The following is a 22,843-nucleotide window of genomic DNA, read 5'->3' as shown; positions in this document are numbered from 1 at the left end:
TGCCATTCATTCATCATTTATGTATTTTTCCAATAGATCCTTTCGAACGTCATAACTTAGCATCTACGCTTACACCTTCTGAAAAAGCATTCTACCATGATCAATTAGAACGACTGAAAGCTTGCAAAGGACGTGCTTGTACTGAAGGCTTGGGTGGAACTTTCAAAGAAGAATCATCTCACAGACGAACAGGACCTACTGCACTCTTACATCGTGGTGTCAAACGAAAGTATTCACACTCAGGTATGAAAATATAATGAAATTTATTATTTCTTTAACGCAATGTTTTCCGCACAACGTTATACTAAGAAAACGATATAAAAGTTACAAAACTTTGGACTTTCTGCGTAATAACAAGAAAAGCTCTATTGTAGCCCTTTGGGTACGAGTATCGCTTATAGGCGACATCCGCATGAAGACCCGTGGGTATGTGTGTCCTCTATAGACGACCTATGCTCACGGATGTCGTCTATAGACCACATCTAGTGTAGACACTTGCTTCGATTTATTTCTCTGACAATGAGTTAAATTATTGAGGATTTAATTTTTTATTGTATTTTTTAGTACTATAGAAGTGTAATGTTACTATCTCGTCCTTATTGAGAGAAATTTATCTGTAAAAAGCAGTTTCTATATCGTTTTCATTTATAACTCTATAAAGCTTATTATTTTTAATTTAATATCAACCTGACTCGATGCCAATTTTAATATGAGTGTATCAAGTTTTTTAACTAATTTTTGCATGAACTTTTTATATGTCTCATTATCCATTTCATAAGTGTTTTCATTCTCATTTGGTGTTTCAATTATTCAACCTCAGCTCCTTTGCTCGGTCCATCGCCACTTCACAATTTAGGTGATCCAAATCAGCCAATTCCTAAGAAACGAAAGAAAATTACTAAGTGAGTATTATATACATTGTCATCTAATTTATATTAATGTATTTCAGCTGATGTATTCATGCTATGTATATTTGTTGATTTGAACTATTTTTGCACTGGTCCTAAGCGATTTATAATCTTTATAAGAGTAAAAAATAGATTTTTAGGAATATATATATATATATATATGTATGTATATATATATATACATTTCTTCCTACAATTTTTTTTAAATTAAAAAAATTTACTTAAATTATTTAAATTGAATATAGTCAAGTTTCGGCCTAGAGCTCAAGATATGTTTTTTTTAGTTATGATAAATGTCCAAGAGCAATTGGCTTTGCTAAGGAATTATTATTCTTTAGGTTTTATTGATAATTCAAATTTGTTTTAATGATAAGAGAAATTAAATAGAAACATGTGATTCTATCTATGTAATATGACACTATTTTTCTCAGTATTTCTTCATTCCAATAACGCCACTCGACTATACGTACTTAAGTGCAATATAAAGTACTGCATTTTAATGTTATTTAGACATGCATAAATACAAACAAACATTATCTATAATTTGAAACTATAATTTGCTTAAAAAATTCGAAGGCAATTACATAAAATTCTGTTTCTAGGCCCTGGAGAAAACGAAAAGCGTGGAGCGAGCATTCTCAAAGATCACGTCAACGGCGAAGACATTTAAGAGTATTTTAAAAAATCATGTGATTTGTTTAATTTTATATTTAAAGTGCTAATAAGAGTTGCATACTATAACTGCCATTGACAATTATTTGAATTTTTAAACTTTATAAAGTTTATTAACTTTATTACGTCGAAAAACGCGAGATATTTATTGTTTACGCTTGATATTTAAAATTAAGTCATTAGGACATAAATTAAAATAAAAGAAAATGTACTATTGCTTTCTAGTAAGTATATTATTGAATTGGAAAAATGGTAAGAAATACTTTGAGTGATGTGATAAAAAAATTGCTCATAATGAAGTAATTCTAGTATTATTTTTATCAAATGTAAAACCACCATCCCAAGCATATATAATTGTATCATTCACTAATATTCATAATTATATTACATAATATAAATTAGAAAATCCTATTTATAATTTTTATATAAACAAGTATAACTTTATGATAGATTTAAATACTGATAGTCTTTTAAAATTGTATGTTCCCTAGTAAAATATCGATTTAAATTAATATATTTATTTAGTTGTAACCACTAGAATAAGTATGAAATTGCTTTTACTCATAAATAATTGTTGTCCATTCATAATGTGCTTGTCTCAAAAGCAAATTTTCATTAAATGTGCAAAATCTGAAAAATAAATACTTAATGAATACAGATGATTCAAAAGTACTCTTTTTATGTATATAAAAATATTAATATAAATATACATTAGGTACAGAGAAAATATAAGTCATTTAATTCTATTTTTACCATAAAATTTCACTTAAATATATCACATATTTATGAACTAATACTATTGAAGTAATCAGAAAAATTACATTCTTTTGTTTTACAGATTGAAAATTGATTCCAAATCCGTATTACTATCGACTGTACTGAATAGTTCAACCGGTTTGCTTTTCTTCTTTAATTCGGGCAATGGTTCTACAGTCTTGCTTTCAAACTCTTCAAATTGATCATCAATTATATCATTCAACTCAACTTCGTTGCAACTAGTTTGAGACGGTTCACTAAATGAGTCCCACTCTGTATGAAAATTCCAGTTGTAATTTGATTGAGACTCAGGAAGCCTGTTTTTACAGCTTTCATCTTCAGGTTTAATCACATTGTTAGTAGACCTAGAATCATATATATCTTTGTAGTTCATACATATTACAAGATATATTTCATAATATATAAAATTATAATGGATATATAATGTATTAAAACCTTGTAGAATTTGTGTTTCTGTTTTATCATCTATTTCTTCATATTTATTTGTTTCATTATCATTTCTTTCATCTTCATTAATATAATGCAACCATTTATTTACAGATTTATTTACAGATTCAATATCAGAAGTTGAAAATCTAGCAGCATTATTTAACTTTGTGTATTTACTTGGTGTATTAAAAATATCCGTTTCTGGAGGCAAATGCCTTTTTTGAGTTTTCTTCGCAGAGACATCATCAGTTAGAAGAAATTTTATTGGGTCAGGTTTGTCAATAACTCTCTCCAAAGACAACTTAACTTTTTTCTTTGGAGGAGATTTTTGTACTTCTGTTTCCTCATCTTCACTTACTATCACTTCATTTTCAATAAATTCAGACCATTTATTTGAAGATGATGCTTGTATATTTTGAATTTCTGGTGTTAGATTTTCATTATCAATTGAAGCTAATTCCTTTAATCTTTCCTCTAAAGTCAAATCTCTTTTAAATCTCATTTGATTTAATTCTTGCACCAACTTTCTGCAATCTTTGCCTTGACCAGAACTGTAAACCTTTTTTAATGATTGTTTCTCGCCACAAAGTTTGCATGTCCATTTATTGGATTTTTTTTCTATGTCTACCTAGATATTAAATTATAACATTAGGCAATTAATTTAACATATATAAATATATTACATATATTTTTATGTGTGCAATATTTATAATAAACATAATGAAATTAATTAAATATAATAAATTAACTTTCGACTAAAGCAAGTGATTACATTAATATATTGCATTAACAACTTTTGATTAAGTAAGTCATAATTATTAATAGCTATAAATGAATTTAATAGAATTTATGATAATATTAAGTACTTGTAGGCATGACTATGATTCTGATGAACCTTAGGTATGATATTTAATAAAACTAGTTGAAGATAATAAAAAGAGAGAAAATTTTGTTAATAGCATAATTAAAACTATAACAATTTATAAATATCATAATCCTCCTACTATCTTGATTTAAAAGTACTAATTGAAAGAGCTAAAGTTTCATTTACCTGAAAACTCTCGCATTTATAACATCGTACAACACGCAACTCCTGAGGCATTTTTTACTTACAATTTCAGTTAGCAAGCTCATGGATATAACAGAAGTTTATATAAGAATATATATTATTAATTTAAATAGATAAATATATATTTGCTTAGTAGTTTTTAAATGACACAAAAAAACTTTTGTTTGATCTTCAAATATTATTATATATATAACGGATATAATTTAAACTCCGATTATAGAAAAAACAAAATTCAAATTTGTATTTAATTTAATAATAAATAAATCAAAATCAATTTAAAAATCAAGATAAGATTTCAATGTTGTTTGTTTTGACATTTCATAATTGCATTTTTTATTAAAGTCGGTTAGCAACTTTTTTGACAGATCGTTGACAGCTGTCAGTTGGCTTCATTGGCGCGCAATTCATAGGCGTGACAATATAAATATTACAATATAAAATATTATTTTAAATTTTGTTTTTTCTAGTATGTATAGTCCCAAAGTGTGCATTTTTGGCAAATTATTTAATCCACAAAAATATAAAGAACATTACAGTAATACTTAAGTTTAATTGTAATTGTTGGTTAGTGAATTGTACTTGTGTTTTATTGTACCTAAAATTGGTTAGTGAATATTTAATTAATATATTTATGAATATTACGTATAGCTTCGACGTGAGATTAAAATATTAATAAATCATATAGTTTAGTAACTGTTGGATTAAATTTGTTGCTGAAAATATATTTAAAGGTAGCTGGAATGACAAAAGTGACATCCAATAAGACAGTAAGTACAAATAATAATTATTGTTGCAAACTAATTTCTTGTATTTATTGTATCATATTTTTTATTATACTGCCCATTTTTTAAGATAATTGTTTCAACCAAGCATTTATTTAAATCATTATGATCAAAGTTTAATTATTTTAGTGAAATGAAAACTATATTGTGTTGCATAAGTATTTGATATTTGCAAATGACTACATAATATTATATTATATTATCAATTATAATTTTATTTCAGGTCTTTCTTATAAGGAAACAAGAAACTTATAAGAAATTTCTATCAAATGTGATGTATTTTCTAGATCATTGTCACATTACTATGCAGTCACATTCCTGTCTACGTAGTATCGTTCGATTTAACTGTTTCTCTAGAAAATATAAACTAAACAAGAATGTTGAATCACCTGCTGAAACAGAATGATGAATGAATCATGATCTTGAATTTCATAACATAAGTTTTGGATCATTTTGTTGTACTCTTGAGAGTGAAAATACAGTTATTTATATGGCTAGTACTCCAACGAGTAAGGGAAATACAAACAAATTGGTATATATGGACAAAATGGCACTGAGTCCTTATTTAAAAATTGGCTAGTTTTCGTAACGTTTTCACTATTGTATAGCATGAAGAAATCCTTAGAAACAATCCTGTTCGATGTTGAGTGACATTGTCACATTTTTATCAAAAGCTTATTTTGAAATTTTTGTAATATATTTTTTGGACTTATTCATTGTTATTTGCAATTACCTCTATTACAATCAATGAACTTACACTAGTACCATTGTTTTTGATCAATTTTATTGCACTTGTGACGCATTAGATGGAATTTTGGTTATTGATTCATTTTTTCATCAATTTTTCTCACAAAATGACTTTCTTATACAATGGACAATATGACATAATACTGTTTCGCAAGAACTACGTGGCAGTTTCTTCAAGGCCAAGAAAAAAGAAAATAGAATTCTGTCAAAGGTGAAAGGCTTTTAACTTCTACTCAACTTCTAAAAACAAACCGATGGATATACTGGTAAAAATAAGAGGCTTGCATTTATTGTCAAGACCTATGTTTCCATTCTGAACCATGACTGTTTAACCAGCATTGAGGGTTAGTGTTAGTAATGCTATTTAATACTGGAATCCCCGCTATAATGGTGCAATAGCATCATTTCTCAAATATATTAAATATGAACGAAAACTACGAAGGGAGATAAAATGCATAGATGTGACAAAAATAACACATTTAATACAATCATGTCTCTTAAATATCTAGACGTGTTGCTGTCTCTAGAGAAGTGATTAAAGGCTGATGAAGAATTGTGTTCTGAGTTTGTAAGTTTTTTTACCACTACTGTATATATATATATATATATATATATATATATATATATACTGTAGAACCTTGATTAACCCGGACTGATAAAAATTCCGGAAATCCAATGTATGAAGAATAATGATGTGTATTTATCAAAAAGAACAAATCCATACATAGATATTAATGAAAATCAATGTTTAATAAAAAAAATAACATTTTCTTATGTATTTACATATTATATTACATACATATACTAAACTGCAGCATAAATCGTGCAAAAATTTGATTTGTAGCTATGTACATACATATAACTCTGTCGTGGTTGGTAGCCCGGATAATCGCAAATCCGTATAACTAAGGTCCGGATAATCGAGGTTCTACTGTATATATATATATATATATATATATATATATATATATTATTTATAATCATGACGTATTTATATTGTACATCAGCCGCCAGGGAACTTTTTTTAATTATTATCCTAAAATATTTTTGTCTAACAATAAGTTGATATTACTTCCATAGATAAATAAGCATAAATCTGATTACTTCCATAGCATAGAGATTACCCCCATAGCAGATACAGTAAATATCAATTTAAAATACATACTTTTTACCTTCAACAAATTCATTTCACCCCCAATTTCCATTTGGGGTAATTTACCCCGGTTCCCCGACCACTGATCTACATGTTTAAGCTTGATTTTTAAATTGATGTTGTAATCAGAGTATATTTGTATGTCACCAAGTGCATATTTTGACGAGTGCAATTGATTTAGCTACAATATATTAGTTATTTTATTGTTAAATGTTATATACCTTATATTTTCTTTTCAAATTACTGTGGGAGCAATTGTAAACATCGTATTTTTTCTATAATAAACTAATAAACTATACACCGAAATAATATATTAGTACATATTGTATATCTATATTAAAAAAATAATACTACACTATTAATTTATATTAAAAATTGTAGCGGTTTCTTTTACATTACTTTAATTATATTCAAAATTTACAATTTTATAAAAAAATTCAATACATCACTATTATATAAAATACAGGAAAAACACAATATTTTGCGTATGGCATGTAATAAATAAATAAAACATAAGTATGAAGTTTCTGAAAATAATAATTTTATATCACGATTTTTTCTAAATATTATTCGCTTCCTTTACAATCCTTTAACGTGTTGAGGACGATGACTGAACTGATATTGATGATTGAATAGAAAGCAAATATTTAAAAAATTCATGATAAAAAAATCTTTCCCAATAATACCATACGTCACTTGCTTTTCTTAATTTAATATTTTTAATTTTAATATAGTTCTGTCCATTTTTAATTATAAATGAGTCGTCGTGAACTTTCACTCATGTTCAAATCTAATGTTAATTTTTGGTTTACATTACAATAAACACACTATGAAGGTTTGATTGAGAGGATTTTTCAAAATTTATATTGTTTTCGGAGATTCACCTATTTGACTATAATAATCCTTTTCTGTTTCCTTCCTTTATAAATAATTAAAAATAAACGCATATTTCTCAAAACTTTTCCAATACAACTTTTCTAGATGGATTTCTGGTGTTTTACTGGGCCGATTTACTTAAAATTTTCGAAGAATCTTTTTTTATACTATATATATATATATATATATATATATATATATATATATATATATATATGCTCTTTGTCATATACTAGCCTTATCACCAAATTTCAATTGTGACTAATTATAAAAAAATTGAGATACTCAAAAAGTGGTAAGAAAATGGTCTTTTTCTTGAAACGGTCGTCATTTTGTCAAACTTTTTTTTTCTTTACTTAATCCTAAATTAAATTTTTTTTCGGATTACTGATAGGATTGCAATCGTGGATTACGGTCAGGTGCCAATTTTTTGTGATCGTCCACCTCAATATCTGATATATTTTTTTTATTCATGAACTTTTTTTTTTACTTTTTTACTGTATTCTGTAATTTTTATTCTATCTTTAAAAAAGCGTCGGGAACCACTGATATATTGTAGACATGGCATCTTGTGTTAAGAAATATATTAAGAGAAATGAAGAAAGGTAGAGCACTACTGAAAGAGAGTTGTGCTTTATATATTTGTATATCATTTACAATTTCAATGAACCATTGAAATTCCATTCAGTTCTGATTTGTTAACCGTACTAGATGGTCGTGAATAATTTTAAATAAATTGTTATATTTCGTATAGGATAGTATATACGAATTTATATCAATGAAAGATCTATAATCAAATGTATGCATTATTTTTTAAATATTTTATCACATTTATTTTTTGGCGGACAAATTTTAGTTGATAGAAACTGTGAATGTGTTAGTGCACAAAGGTGGTTTTTAATTTTTATTAAATGTTCGGGTTAATATGTATTAAATTATATATTTTTATAAGTTATATAAAATTATTTCAAAAGAGAGAATTTATAGCTATAATAGAATATATGCATTTTTTTTAAAAAAAAATTCATACAATTATTTTATTAAATACATATATATTTTTTTCGGCGGGCAAATATAAATTAATAAAAACTGTGAATGTGTAGCTTTTTCATTTATATTCAATGTGGCTTATAAATTTAACCAAGTTTATGAAAGGATTTTTTAATTTTATGTTAAACTATTATTTTATTATTATTAATATAATAATAATTAATTAAATAATTGGTTATTTCAAATAATAAAACATTTTAGAATTTCTATATTAAACTGCATGAATTCAATATTTAATTCAATATATTTGTTTTGGCGAATTCAAATTTAGATGTGTTCGTTTTTAGAAGTGCTTTTAAATTAATATTAACGATGTATAAATTTTTCTGTCTTTATAAAAAAGGATTTTGTTTGAGTTAATATTAAATAAACCATTTATTTTTATTGGTTATACAAATTAATTAATTAAATCTATGGTTATTTCCACTAAGAAAATAAATTTTTATTTATATTAATGTGAAATATATAGTCAAATGTATTCATAGCATTATTTTAAAATAATTATTAAATCATTTAATTAAACATTTTTATTTTTTTGGCGGACAAATTTCACTTGATAAAAACTGTTGAAAAAGTGCTTTTAAATTTATTTATTCAACTGAGTTTATGAAAATAGTTATTATTTAACAAATGATTTATTTTTATTGATAATATAAAATGAAACAATCAATGATAAAATTCTTATTTGCTATTTTAATTTCCTAAATTTTTTATTTGTGTATTTATTTATTAGCTTTAATTACCAAATACTAAGCAATTTCAAATATAATATTAGAAATTTTATACATGCTATATTTAAAAAAAAATTTATACATATCTAATTAAAAAAAAATAAATTAATGAGTTAATGTTTAAAATTTTGATATTTAATTTTACAAATACATTTAAAGTTATAAACACGTGTATTTTTGAATTAGTATAATTTTAATTGTTATTACAGTTTTTGTAATTAGCTACAACTGTAGATAACATACATAGCCAATATAAAAATGAATGGATGCTATGTATTTTTTTCAAATTATTGGCGTGAACATAATATAAAGTAAATTACAGATTAATTAAAATATTTATATGCAGTATATATAGGTATAAATTAATACTAAAAAATAATTACAACACTTCATAACTATAACATCCGTATATGTTCCGAGAAAGTATGAATAAATCTGCGACGAGTATTATTACTAAATCATTCAAAAGCGGTCAGCTCTTGCCAATTCTCAGATGTGTATAGAAAGTGCCCGGATACATATTAATATATTATTGCATTTGTTAAACTTTCAGAGCTCTAAGTGAAAATGTACATAACCAAAAGAATACTTTTGTTGTTCTTTATTTGTGCTCTTGAGGCTGGAGCAATTTATGATACTTCTACAACGTCCGTGAAGAATCGCAGGCATTCGAATGATGATTCTGATAATCCTGCCAATTGGGCTGATGATAGTGGTATCTGGTCAACTATCTTGGAAGAATGGGCTTTGAGACCTTCGGGAGTAAGGTAAATCATTAAATTTAAAAGAATATTAATAAGCTTTTTATTTTATAAAAGTAAAATTAAATATTGATAATAAAACGTGACTAGTTTCGAAAAATTCAGCAGAAATAAATAAATATTCACCTAAAAAAATTGTTGTACTTTAAGGCAAATTGCTGAAACTTTCTGTGCCTTATAATGAAATATTAGAGAAATTTATTACAAGTACTGAAACTGAAATATAAACCGAATCACAAAGTTAAAATTATTTATTTCAAGTTTATAAGTGAGTTTAAAATATTTTTTTTCTAAAAACTAATGGTTTCTTCCTACTGTCAGTTCAAAATATTTTTTCGAATCAGTCGAATCGGATGAACCTATCTTTGTCAAAAACTACTCAGCACGTCTCGCCATCAACACAAATCGATTGTAATTTGAATCAATCTAACCGAATGCCCCCATTATTTAGCAAAAATCGAATTCCTGTTTTATGCAATTTTTGCTTCGAATCTCCATAACGGCTTGACCTGTCTTTACCAAAAATAATCATTTTTTAATTTCAGGTATAGGTTGTCATTTATATTTAAATATATTTAATTTTCTGATCTAAAAGCTTTCCTTTTTTTTCAAGAAAAGTGTTTATCCAATTTTTTATTCATAATTATTTTCACGTTTCGATGATATGGAATGTCTCCTTCAGGAACTCGTATCCAATTTTTTATTCATAATTATTTTCACGTTTCGATGATATGGAATGTCTCCTTCAGGAACTCGGGAAACAAAACAAATAAATACTCAGTAAAAATTAAACAATAAATTTACTAATTAGTGGTGTATGGCATCGTTCCTTGAGGCGTCCCGTGCCGAATAAAAATTTTGAAAATTTTATTTTGAATATTAAAAAAAAAAAATTCTCAAGATCAATCCTTTCCTCAATACAAGCAGAAAGTTTTTTGAATCATTCAAATCGGATGCTTATTTCTCTCAAAAAACTGCCATTTTTTGCACGTTTAGCTCCGTAACTCTGAAACGGCTGGACCTGCCTTTGCCAAAAACAAACCACCACTTCTCCCCATCATTCATTGAATGTTTTTTGAGTAATTCAAATCGGATGCTCCGTTCTCTCAAAAGCTAGATTTCTATTTTCTGCACTCTTTGTTCCGTAATTCCAAAATGGCTGGACCGACTTCTGCCAAAAACTAATCAGCACTTCTCCCTATAAATAGGATTCGAATGTATTTTTGAACTATTCACTGGAAAGTTTTTGGACGATTACAATAACTCTACGGGAAGTTAAATATTATAATTGATTCATAATTGTTTGAGTTATAGGTGTTAAAAGAAAGCATTGTACGAGTATATGTATTTATGTAAGCCATCACGTATTTGTGTTCTAACTGGAAGAAAAATTATGTAACTAAAAAGGTTTTTATTAGTTTATGTTATGCCAGTTTATTATTTTTAAACATAGGTAATTTTTTTATTACAATAGGGATTCGCGGGTCTTAAATCCATTATCTGCAGCGCAAGTATACGTCACCAACCGCATAGGCCAGGAAGACCCAGTCAGTACTGCAAGCCAAAATCAGTTTTTAAACAGTCGTCCTGGTGGAAATAAAGTCATCAATAATGGAATTGTACAAAATGGAGGCTTTGTACCGAATAATGGTTATCAACTCGCACCTAACGCCGGGTATCAATTTACGTCTAATGGTTACCAGCCAAATGGCAACTATGTTCCACCTCAAAGAGAAATTACGGAAACTGATGTATATCTGCTGAGCGCAATGGAAAAACTAGTTTATCGCTTGGATTTCATGGAAAAGCGAATGAGGAGGATGGAGCAAATGTTATATTATCTGATGAACGGAGACAAAAAAGAATCAGGCATGTATATTTGTTAAAGTTCCATCATAATTAACACTTTCGGGACGGCACCGATTTCAAAACAATCTACTGTTATGCAATTTGTTTATAATGTCATTGAAGGACATACATTTATAATATTAATTTATTTTTGTTCATTATATAAAGAATGGTGACGTTCAAAACAATTTCCAAAATGCATAGCTAGTTGATTTTGACATGTTTTACAATAAAATGTTGTTCGCCGCCTTCCTCCTTCTGTTAGAACAGACAATATAATCCCTTTTTCTTTCTCTCGCATTTAGAATATGCCACTGATTAGTCAGTATATTTGGTCATTTTTTTGCTGCCATAATGGTTTATTTTTTAATTATATTGTCTAATAATCATTTGTAAAATTAAAGTAAAATAATCTATTGGAGTTTATATTGTTTGGTATTTGTAGTCGGGGTGTTTGTTGATGTATATGTCAAACTCGATTATTGAAGGAGAATAACTTCTTCTTCTTCTTCTTTTTGTTGGTCGGATAATATCATCATCACATTCATCACTATCTTCGGTGCGAATAGTAATTTCGTAAAATTTGGCTGTATGAATGCCTATTTGAAACTCATCTTCACTACTGCTTAATTCACAAAATTTACCAGTCGCTTTGCCATATTTAAAAGCGCGTGTTCGTTTTAAATATTGAAAAAAGGACTATATAGCAAAGAAAAAGGCTAAAAATACTACTAAAATAACTTAAAATTATTTTCAAAATACAACACTGTATATCACTGCTATACGCAATTTAATCAACGTTTCGATGCAAACTGAGTCATTGTTTATAAAATAGCCTATGCCTCACAGAGTATATGTTTGTCCACTGAGGTGGACAGCCGTCCCCAAAGAGTTAAATAAAATTACTATATACTTATATACTATTTTATTTATCAATATTTATATTTTTACCTGTTTTTATTGCAGATCCTTGTCCAAAAAATTTTACCAGAGCCGGATCCAATTGCTATCATTTTGGTGTTGAAAATTCGTTAAATTGGAAATCAGCAAGTGCCGTTTGCCGAAAGTTAGACTCCGTACTTGTCGAAATGGAAAATAAAAAAGAAAATGAAAATCTTGTTGCTCACATACAAACTGATATAAATCTCAAAGGTAAGATTTCATATACTTTAACAGTAAAAATCCAATTTTTATTATAATATTGGTTTGTCTATATATTTGAATTATTAACTTCCCGTAGGGTAAGTTATTGTAATGGGCCGAAAATCGGAATTGAAAATTTTTACATTTCTCGACGTTTTGAAGGTTTCTGAACATTTTGGCATACCTCAGAAAAAATGGATGTGTGTGTGTGTGTGTGAGTGTGTATGTGAGGATACAATTTTTCGTCCACGTTTTCGGGCGCACGGATCAACCGATTTGAATGGTTCAAAAAACATTCGATTCCTATTCATAGGGAGATGTGCTGATTAGTTTTTGGCAAAGGCAGGTCCAGCCGTTTCGGAGATATGGAGCAAAGAGTGCAGAAAATAGCAGTTTTTGAAAGAATTAAGCGTCCGATTTAGATGATTCAAATAACTTTCTGCTTGTTTTAACAAAATAATTGATTTTGAAAAAAAAAATTTGTTCCAAATTTTAGTTTTCGGTACAGAAAGTTCCAGCAATTCGCCTTAAGGCGCGATGCCATGCACTACTAGTTCATTATTGCATTAAATTATTTTCAGAAAAAGATTTCTGGACGGGCGGTCTCAATCCAGGCCTTCTATGGATCTGGGCTAATTCCGCCAAGCCAGTTGCAACCGAAAATTCGGCAGCAAATGCTACGAACAACGCCTTGGACATCAAAGGCAGCGGTCGATGTTTGAAGCTCTCATACAAACCTCCCTTAAGAACATATCATTATTTTGGAGACGATTGTTCATCAAGACAACATTACATATGCGAAAAACAGGACAACACAGTGTCAAATGAAATATCAAGAATGGCTAAAGCACTTTTCCATGAAAATTAAATTTTAGTGGAAGCGGTCATTAGAATTCAGTCAAACTTTGCGTAAGTCCTACTTTATAAGGTTTAATTGTGCTAGGGTAATTAATATTTATAATAATAATTAGTATTTATTAACTGTGTGGGAAGTTTATGTGATACCTACACACTTTTTTATTAGTATGTAGCGAGAAAGTAAATCTTTCCAGCATGAAATCATTATGCAACATATGTGTAGGTGGATGATGATGACCGTAGTTTGCCTAATATTCAGATGATATATATTTAAGATTTCAATAAGAGCATATTGTTTTATTTAATTTTTTGTTTAATAATATTATGTATTTATTATTACTCTTAAGATTTGTTTTATATTTAAAATTGGCTAATCATGGCCATTCTGAATAAATGTATTTATTTATCATTTTATACTATTATTCCAAAAATACCAAATTAATCAATTTAATTAATCATAAATTAACTAATTTTGTACTTAAAATAGTGATTTCCAACCTTTTCATATCGTATCGCAATTTTAGTCCACGTTTTCAGGCGCACGTATCAACCGATTTGAATAATTTCAAAAACATTCGATTCCTACTGATAGGGAGACGTGCTGGTTAGTTTTTGGCAAAGACAGGTCCAGCTGTTTCGGAGATACGGAGCAAAGAGTGCAGAAAATAGAAATCGAGTTTTTGAGAGAACGAAGCATCCGATTCGAATAATTCAACAAACATTTAATTCATATAATGATAGAGAGAAGTGGTGATTAGTTTTTGGCAAAGACGCGTCCATTGCTTGTATTGACGAAAATATTGTTTTTGGATTTTTTTTTCGATTTCTAAATTTCAAAAAAATAAATAAATAAAATAAATTTTAATTATAGATAGAGTACTAAAACTCACTTATATACTTCGAATAAATAATTTTAACTTTGCAATTCAGTTTATAAACTGAAATTCTTATAAATATTAGACATTGTCATTCATTTTAATCCGGTTGATTAATTTTTAACTTCCCGTAGGGTAAGTTATTGTAATGGGCCGAAAATCGGAATTGAAAATTTTTACATTTCTCGACGTTTGAAGGTTCTGAACATTTTTGGCATACTTCAGAAAAAAATGGATGTGTGTGGTGGTATGTATGTATGGATACAATTTTTCGCCTACGTTTTCGGGCGTACGGATCAACCGATTTGAATGGTTCAAAAAACATTCGATTCCTATTGATAAGGAGATGTGCTGATTGTTTTTGGCAAATGCAGGTCTAGCAGTTACGGAGTGCAGAAAATAGAAATCGAGTTTTTGAGAGAACGGAGCATCCGATTTGAATGATCTAAAAAACATTCAATTAGTAATGATTGGAGAAGTGGTGTATTAGTTTTCGCAAAGGCAGGCCCAGCCATTTCGAAGATACGAAGCTAAATGTAAAAAAATGCAGTTTTGAGAGAACTATGCGTCCGATTCATGTTCAAAAAACTTTCTGCTTGTCTTAACAAAAATTATTGATTTTGGAAAAAAAATTATTTCAATTTTTTTTTTTTTTTTTAATTTTTTTGTATATCGAAATAATTCAGATTTTATTTTTAATTCTGACTATGTTCTAATATACTTTAAACAAATAATTTCAAACTCTGCAATTCAGTTATTTAATTCTTATAATTATTAGACAATGTTACAATATTTATGATAATCTATTGAAAACATTCAGTATTCCTCGAAACATTTCGTTACGGTACGGGAAGTTCCAGCAATTTGCCTTAAGGCACGATGCTATACTAGTTATATATTTTATTGTGTGTGTGTGCGGATACAAATTTCGTCGACGATTGCGGGAACACGGATCTACCGATTTGAATAATTTAGAAAACATTCGATTCGTATTGATAAGGAGACGTGCTGATTAGTTTTTGGCAAAGGTAGGCCTAGCGGTTGAGAAGATGCGGGGCAAAAAGTGCCAAAAACGGTAACTCAGTTTTTAAGAGAACGGAGCGTCCGATTTGAATAATTCAAAAAATATTTTACTTGTATTGACAAGATGAAGAACTGATTAAATTTTAGGGAATGCAGGTGTAGCGGTGTCGGAGATCTTGTAAAAAAAAGTTGAAAAAAATGCCATTTGGTGGGCAAAATGATCATTAGACATATGCACACTAAATTATCAGAGATTTTAATAACGTGTATCGATAGTTCGCGCTTCGATAGTTCGTCTCTATGCAGCTAAATCAGTGCGATTGATTTGGAAAAAAGTTCAAAATTTCCAAAATATTTCAAAATAAAAAAACACTTTTCTCCAGAAGCTTTTTTTTCAAAAATTTCTAATATCTCAAGCAATCCTTATCTATGATTTCAAGAATTAATTTTTTTCAAAGATTAAAAAAAACTTTTGGTACGGAAGTTCCAGCAATTTGCCTTAAGGCACGATGCCATACAGCACTAATGCATAGCTTTCGGTTGTATAATAAGAAATAATATTAATCGAAGTCGAAGGCTTAGAAGATCTGAAAAAATGTTAGTTAAATAAATCGTTTCTCGGGAAAGTGACAGCCAATCAGAAATAACCACGACTTGGCGTGCGTAGGGCGACGAATACACGTCGTCGCTTCATTTCAAATTCAGTATGTATTGTATAATATCACATTTGACAGATGTGCTGCAACAAGCATAGTATTTATTTATAAATGTATTTATTTAAATTAAACAATAATGGATTTTATTAAAACAATAAATATACGGAAATTGACACCTTTTATAGTTTTATTAGTTCTAGAATTAATGTACGATGGTGAGTTTGATAACATAACCTATAAGGAGTTGTGGTGCTTTATTAAAGAATTTCTAATAATTACTTTTTGTAGTTAGCGAATGTGCAACACAAGCCGAAATTAATAGACATTTAGAAGCTGGCAGGGAATATTTACAAAGAAATCAACTTGCAGATGCCCTTAGGGAATATCATGCCGCAGTCGGTATGTATAAATTTGCATTTACACTAAGTTTATTACCAAAAACTTATATTTTTTAAATGAATTTATTCATATAAAATTAAGTGTCAAAAGCTATAAACAAGCTTGAAGTGATGTCATAAATTAAACCATAAATTCAATATTTAATCATTAATATCCCAAACTTATGAACAATCTCTTTAAAATGCAAATTAATTTATGAAAAACTATGCTTCTTGTATGCTGATGTTGTTGTCATTGTGATTATTCATGTTTCACAATTATTGTTCTGTATTTCAATTCAGTTTGTCTATATATATATACACCTAAGTCTGTTTTTACACGGTAGATTGGTTCCAGAAGGAGCCGTGTAGAAAAAAAACGTGTAAAAAAAGACATTGATCTTATACAAAAATGGGTGATTTATTCCTAATTTCTAAAACCTATTAAAATTAGTGAAATACAAGAATTTTTAAGAACAAGAATTCATGTTTATTTTATTAAATCAAATATATAATGCTTATTTTCACAAGCATAGTAATTAATGATAAAAAAGATATGCACTCTAATCTTAAAAGTAATATAAATTAGTGCTATTCACATTTGTTTTGACCAGTAAAAATTGTTTTTACGCGCTAAAGGGGAATTCACTTAAATCTTTAAGCTAGTGTTCGCAAACTATCGATACTATCGATGGTTTCAGACTTTTTTCTTTCATAAATACTTTTTTGTGATATGAACATACTTCGCAAAAATTAAATTTGACGAAAAAATTTAAGTACATAAAATTTCAAATCGTGCTAAATGGAATAAAATCGTGTAAAAAAATTAAAAATATTCAATTTTCAAACCGTGTTATATCAAAACCGTGTACAAAAAGACCGTGTAAAAACAGACTTAGGTGTATATATATATATATATATATATATATATATATATATATATGACACTATATATATATATATATATATATATATATATATATATATTATGACACTACTATATATACATATATATATATATATATATATGTATGGTGACACAACTGCCTCGAGAATGTACGCATAAACTACTTTTTCCGTGCAAAATATATTATATTTCACAAATATTTTGCTATGCTCTGTTCAACAAAAACAAAAAAACAAGTTAGTGTATATATGATAGTGCAAAATTATGTGCCATACGCTAGTTACTGATTTAAGACCTTATTTATATCCACTGATGATGACATAAAATCCTATGTCGAAACGTTTGAAAAAAATTAAAGATTAACTTCTAAATCTTTGCCTTTTATTTGATGTATTGCCCTTGAACTTACTCATATATGTATATATATATAATATATATATATATATAATATATATATATTATATATATTGATTGATTGATGATTGATTGATTATTTATATATTTTGTTTTTTTTTGAACAGTAAATCCAATAATAAAAAAATAATTGGTTTTTTGAAGATGTTTAATAACGACGTTTTGGAAATAGATACGCTCCATCATCAGGTTATTCTGTCAAAGACAATGTTTTTTAAAACTATTGATTAACATTAATTAATTATGGTTATTACAGATTATTTAGAAAAATTATAAAGAAATGGATTATGTACCAGTGTAAAGAGTAATAAAAATACATTAGCCAAACATCACAATCAAAAACAATACATTGGCCAAACATCACAATACATCCATATGATAATGAGACAACATGAATTAAGCGTCATTCATCACAAAAGCCGAAGTTTCCAAATCACTCTTGTTCAACATTCCATTGAAAATTCACATATTTTTACCTTTGAACCCAATATTTTATATAGAGAGGATTGTACTTTTAAAAGACTTTTTACTGAAAGCAGTTTAATCTTTTTGAATTCATCAAGTTGTGTTAACAGAAGATCAGATCGTAATATCATTCATGATTCATATCTAAATTTTTTAAACCTAATTAAAAACGATTAATCCTTTATTAATTTTGTGTGTATATATGCATATATATATGGATGTGCATATATTACTACATATATGTGCTTATATGTGTTAACAAAATAATTGATTTTGGAAAAAAAAATTTTGTTTCATTTTTTTTTTTTTTTTTTTTAATTTTTGTATATCGAAAATAATTCAGATTTTATTTTTAATTCTGACTATAGTTCTAATATACTTTACAAATAATTTCAACTTTGCAATTCAGTTTATATAATTCTTATAAATATTAGACAATGTTACAATATTTATAATAATCTGTTTGAAAACATTCAGTATTCCTCGAACATTTGTTACGGTACGGGAAGTTCCAGCAATTTGCCTTAAGGCACGATGCCACCCACCCCACTAGTTTATATATAATATCAATGAGATAAAATGACAATAACTATTATTTGTTACATTATTATTTGCTTATATTTGGCTAGACAAAAGCAATAATGTTACTAAATTTTATTAATAACTTTTGTGAATGTTATATATTATCAATTGTTTTTGTTGTTGTTGTTATTTTATGTGATGTTAACAATGTGTTAATAATGTTTTATTTGCAGAAGGGGATCCAACAAATTATTTAACAAACTTTAAAAGAGGCACAGTTTATCTTGCCTTAGGTAGAGCTAGATTAGCTTTACAAGACTTTGGAACAGTTCTAGAATTAAAACCAGATTTCACAGCAGCTCGACTACAAAGAGGAAGTGTGCTAATGAAGCTTGGAGAGTATGATTCTGCTTATTTAGATCTTTATAATGTGGTATGTTTAATACCTTACTTACTTTGTTATAAGTTATGTCATACTATCTATGTAAGTTATTCTATTTTACAGCTATCAGTAGATCCATATAATGAAGATGCAAATGTTTTATTTCAACGAGTACATCCAGCTCAAGAATCATTCATGATTGCCCATGAGTTGAAGTAAAAAAATTTGAATTTAGTTAAAACTAAGCTTCATAAGATTTTTTCATAACAGACATTGATTTCAGACAAATGAGGAACTTTGATGGTGCTATTAGAGAATTAACAAATTTGTTAGAAATTTCACCTTGGTCATCAGAAATTCGTCATCTAAGGGCTGATTGTTATTTAGAACAGGTACAACTAATTTTATAATAACATACTTAAAGTATATTAAATAATAAGTTTAAACACATTTTCTATGAGCAGATCTATCATTTTCTTTTTCATTTTTGCTTTATCTTAATACCAAAGACTATAGTTTTATACATTTTTTCCTTAAAAATAAACTAATATTAGCTTGAATGTAATATACAATATCTTATAATTATTTTTAATCCTAGGGTGAAGTTTTGAGTGCTGTATCAGATTTGCGTGCCATAAATAGACTTCAGCAAGATAGTATAGAAGGATATTTAAACTTAGCAAATTACTGTATCAAGCAGGGTTTGTGGCTGAATCTTTGAAAGTAATTTCCTTTTGAATACTTTATCTATGATACATTTTATATTTTATTTCACATTTTGTTTTAGGAAATAAGAGAATGCTTACGACTTGATCCAGAACATAAAGACTGTTTCCATTGTATAAGAAAATTAAAAAGATAGATAAATTTTTAAATACAGCTGAACATTCTTTAGAAAGTGGAAACTTTGGTGAATGTATAGAACAAGCTGGAAAGGTTTTAAAAGCTGAAGATACAGTTATTGATGTTATATTTAATGCCAAGAAACTGCTGTGCAGTTGCTATGTAAAGGTATATGTAAATAACATTTCAAAATAATTTTAAGAATATTAGTAACTGTTACATAATATATATTTTACTTGGCAAAGGATGAACAATACACAGTTGCTATTGGCACTTGTAGAGCTGCATTAGAAATTCATCAAGATCCATCAATAATGTGTGATAGAGCTGATGCTTATATTGGTACAGAAATGTATGATGACGGTAAGAGAAACAAGTTTTTTATTTTATATTAAAAATATTGCATCTGGATATCATTTGGATGATAGAATTTTTTTTTAAATATCATAGTTTCAAAATATTTATTGTTTCAGCCATCCATGATTATAAATCAGCTTTGGAAATAAATGAGCATGATCAGAGAGCGAAAGATGGGCTTTTGAAGGCTCAGAGGTTACAAAAGCAAGCTGAGAGAAGAGACTATTATAAAATTCTAGGTGTAAAAAGAACAGCTACAAAGCAAGAGATCATTAAAGCTTATCGAAAAGCAGCACAAAAATGGCATCCTGATAATTTCAAAGATGATGAAAAGAAAATAGCAGAGAATAAATTTATAGATATTGCTGCTGCTAAAGAGGTAGCAAATTGATTATTTTATAGATCATCAAACATTCATGAAATACTTTTATTATTATAATATATGTGGACCAAATAATTGAGTTTATGACCTTATTAATAATTTATTGTAGGTTCTTACTGATCCTGAGAAAAGAGCTCAGTTTGACAACGGTGAAGATCCTTTAGATCCAGAATCTGCAAATAATCACAGAGGGGGCGGTGGTTCACCGTTCCATCACTTCCATCATGGATCACCATTTCAATTTAAATTCCATTTCAATTAAGGCTTATGAAACATTATATGTGATTATACATATGAGGAGTCTGTATGTGATTCAAGACTGTATTAATAGATCAGTGTGAAATTTGAATAGCGTGCATGGAGTACTGATGAATAAGCGGGTGCTTATGTATAATACAGAATTGTAGGTATATTTATACAACTTTCTGAGTTAGCTGAATATTTGTATATTATTCATTTATAATTTATTTTTATATTTTATTAAAAAAGATTTTGAATGTGGAATATATTGTGAATGAATGTTTACCATACTTAAAAAAAAAAGGTGTACATTTGTATATATTTATTACTTTAATACATACATTTGTAAATATTTAACGATAAATGAGTGTGTATATAAAAGTTTTATTTAAGTTTACATTGATTAAAAAAAAAATTATTCAATATAATCCAAATCTTCTGGAATACAAAATTGTTTGTTTATTGCTGCTTCTTCAATAAAAAATTTTGTTTTACAATATGATTTTAATGCGAATAAATTATCAGTCCACCGATTTGTAGCTTCTTTTGCTAGCTATAAAAAATATTAAATAAATTCATATTTTAAATTATACAATAATTAATAATATTGTACATACTTTTGTTTCAGAAACCAGTAGTTCAATGGCTTCAGGGTCCGAGTCTTGATATTTTTTAATCTCTTCAAGCAATTTACTTTCAGATTCTCTCAATTTCTGTATTTCTTGAAGCATTGCATTTCTCTGCTCCGTTAGAACTCGCCCAGTTTGCTCTTTGGATAAAATATTTTTAGTCGTCATATTTTTTATCTAATTGTTCCAATTTTTCACTAAGCTCTGCAAAAGCTTTCTTCTTGGCATGCTTAGCTTTACTTTAATATTAATCAAATTCATTACTATAGCCAATAGATGATAAAATCAGTAAATTACCTTGGATATGCCCAAAAATAAACTGAGGTTCCAATTTGTGTCTGTATCAACTAGGCCATCGTCTACCAAGTTCTGTATGACATCTTTTACACTTTGTGAAATTATACCTTTTCTTTTGGTGCAATTTTTTCTAGTTCCTGCATAAAAACTCCAACATCATTATAATAGAAATATTATAAACATGATAGTTCTTCTATTAGTACTGGTGTGGCTACAATATACAAAGAACATTTACTACGAAAAAGGTAAATATTGTTACCAAGGTTATATATATAAATGTGTATATATATATATATATATATATATATATATATATATGTGTGTGTGTGTGTTTAAATCTTCAGCATTTCTGATAAAATACAAAACATAGAAATTTAAAATAATGTTTAGATAGTTCTAGTGCTATTTCAAAATTCGTAAACAAATGTGTAATATTCCTGATGTCTAATTTAGCGTCGATCTTATGGATTACTCTGAATCAGTCTGATAACATTAATTATTATTATTACTTTTAACTGAAAAAATTCCTTTTTTCGTAAAAAAGTTGTAACATTCGAGTTCTCTTTTCATCTGCACTGACGCTCTTCGCTTAGACATTTTTCTTTCTTCATAGATTGGATTTGGATGGGCGAATACTCGCATAAAATAGCTACGTTATATTATTGCTCTC

General features: G+C 27.7%; 4 protein-coding genes and 1 pseudogene across 4 annotated transcripts; 3 read left to right on the top strand and 2 right to left on the bottom strand.

Moving 5' to 3' along the window:
- Window positions 1–36: 36 nt before the first annotated feature.
- Window positions 37–1,715, top strand: LOC113370704 (extracellular sulfatase SULF-1 homolog; the record flags this gene model as incomplete). Its single annotated transcript, XM_026611398.1, is given in 3 exon segments — window positions 37–243; window positions 821–902; window positions 1,511–1,715. Coding segments are annotated over 3 exon segments (368 nt in total), but the record flags the coding sequence as incomplete, so codon positions are not given.
- Window positions 1,716–2,477: 762 nt separating this feature from the next.
- On the bottom strand, window positions 2,478–3,947 carry LOC113370644 (MRN complex-interacting protein). The gene is made up of 3 exons (XM_026611334.1): window positions 3,838–3,947; window positions 2,793–3,414; window positions 2,478–2,701 (listed from the first exon to the last, which is right to left on the bottom strand). The coding sequence occupies exons 1-3, from the start codon at window positions 3,886–3,888 to the stop codon at window positions 2,685–2,687; spliced, it is 690 nt and encodes a 229-aa protein (XP_026467119.1). The 5' UTR covers window positions 3,889–3,947; the 3' UTR covers window positions 2,478–2,684.
- Window positions 3,948–5,896: 1,949 nt separating this feature from the next.
- Window positions 5,897–13,931, top strand: LOC113369828. The gene is made up of 5 exons (XM_026610409.1): window positions 5,897–5,952; window positions 9,748–9,961; window positions 11,430–11,824; window positions 12,770–12,955; window positions 13,528–13,931. Exons 2-5 carry the CDS (start codon window positions 9,762–9,764, stop codon window positions 13,812–13,814), a joined length of 1,068 nt encoding a protein of 355 aa, XP_026466194.1. The 5' UTR covers window positions 5,897–5,952; window positions 9,748–9,761; the 3' UTR covers window positions 13,815–13,931.
- Window positions 13,932–16,416: 2,485 nt separating this feature from the next.
- LOC113369826 (dnaJ homolog subfamily C member 3-like) lies at window positions 16,417–21,485 on the top strand. The gene is given in 12 exon segments (XM_026610408.1): window positions 16,417–16,573; window positions 16,647–16,757; window positions 19,277–19,476; window positions 19,549–19,640; window positions 19,709–19,817; window positions 20,024–20,105; window positions 20,108–20,148; window positions 20,213–20,255; window positions 20,258–20,436; window positions 20,514–20,631; window positions 20,742–21,004; window positions 21,117–21,485. Coding segments are annotated over 12 exon segments (1,470 nt in total). The 5' UTR covers window positions 16,417–16,494; the 3' UTR covers window positions 21,270–21,485.
- A 177-nt stretch (window positions 21,486–21,662) lies between these two features.
- On the bottom strand, window positions 21,663–22,203 carry LOC113370999 (annotated as a pseudogene).
- Window positions 22,204–22,843: the final 640 nt, after the last annotated feature.

This window comes from Ctenocephalides felis, unplaced genomic scaffold, assembly GCF_003426905.1.
Source record: "Ctenocephalides felis isolate EL2017-DRISC unplaced genomic scaffold, ASM342690v1 CF-g0.4_SCAFFOLD_01492, whole genome shotgun sequence".
NCBI classification, from domain to species: Eukaryota; Metazoa; Arthropoda; class Insecta; order Siphonaptera; family Pulicidae; genus Ctenocephalides; species Ctenocephalides felis.
This window is presented reverse-complemented; position numbering and strand designations above follow the sequence as displayed.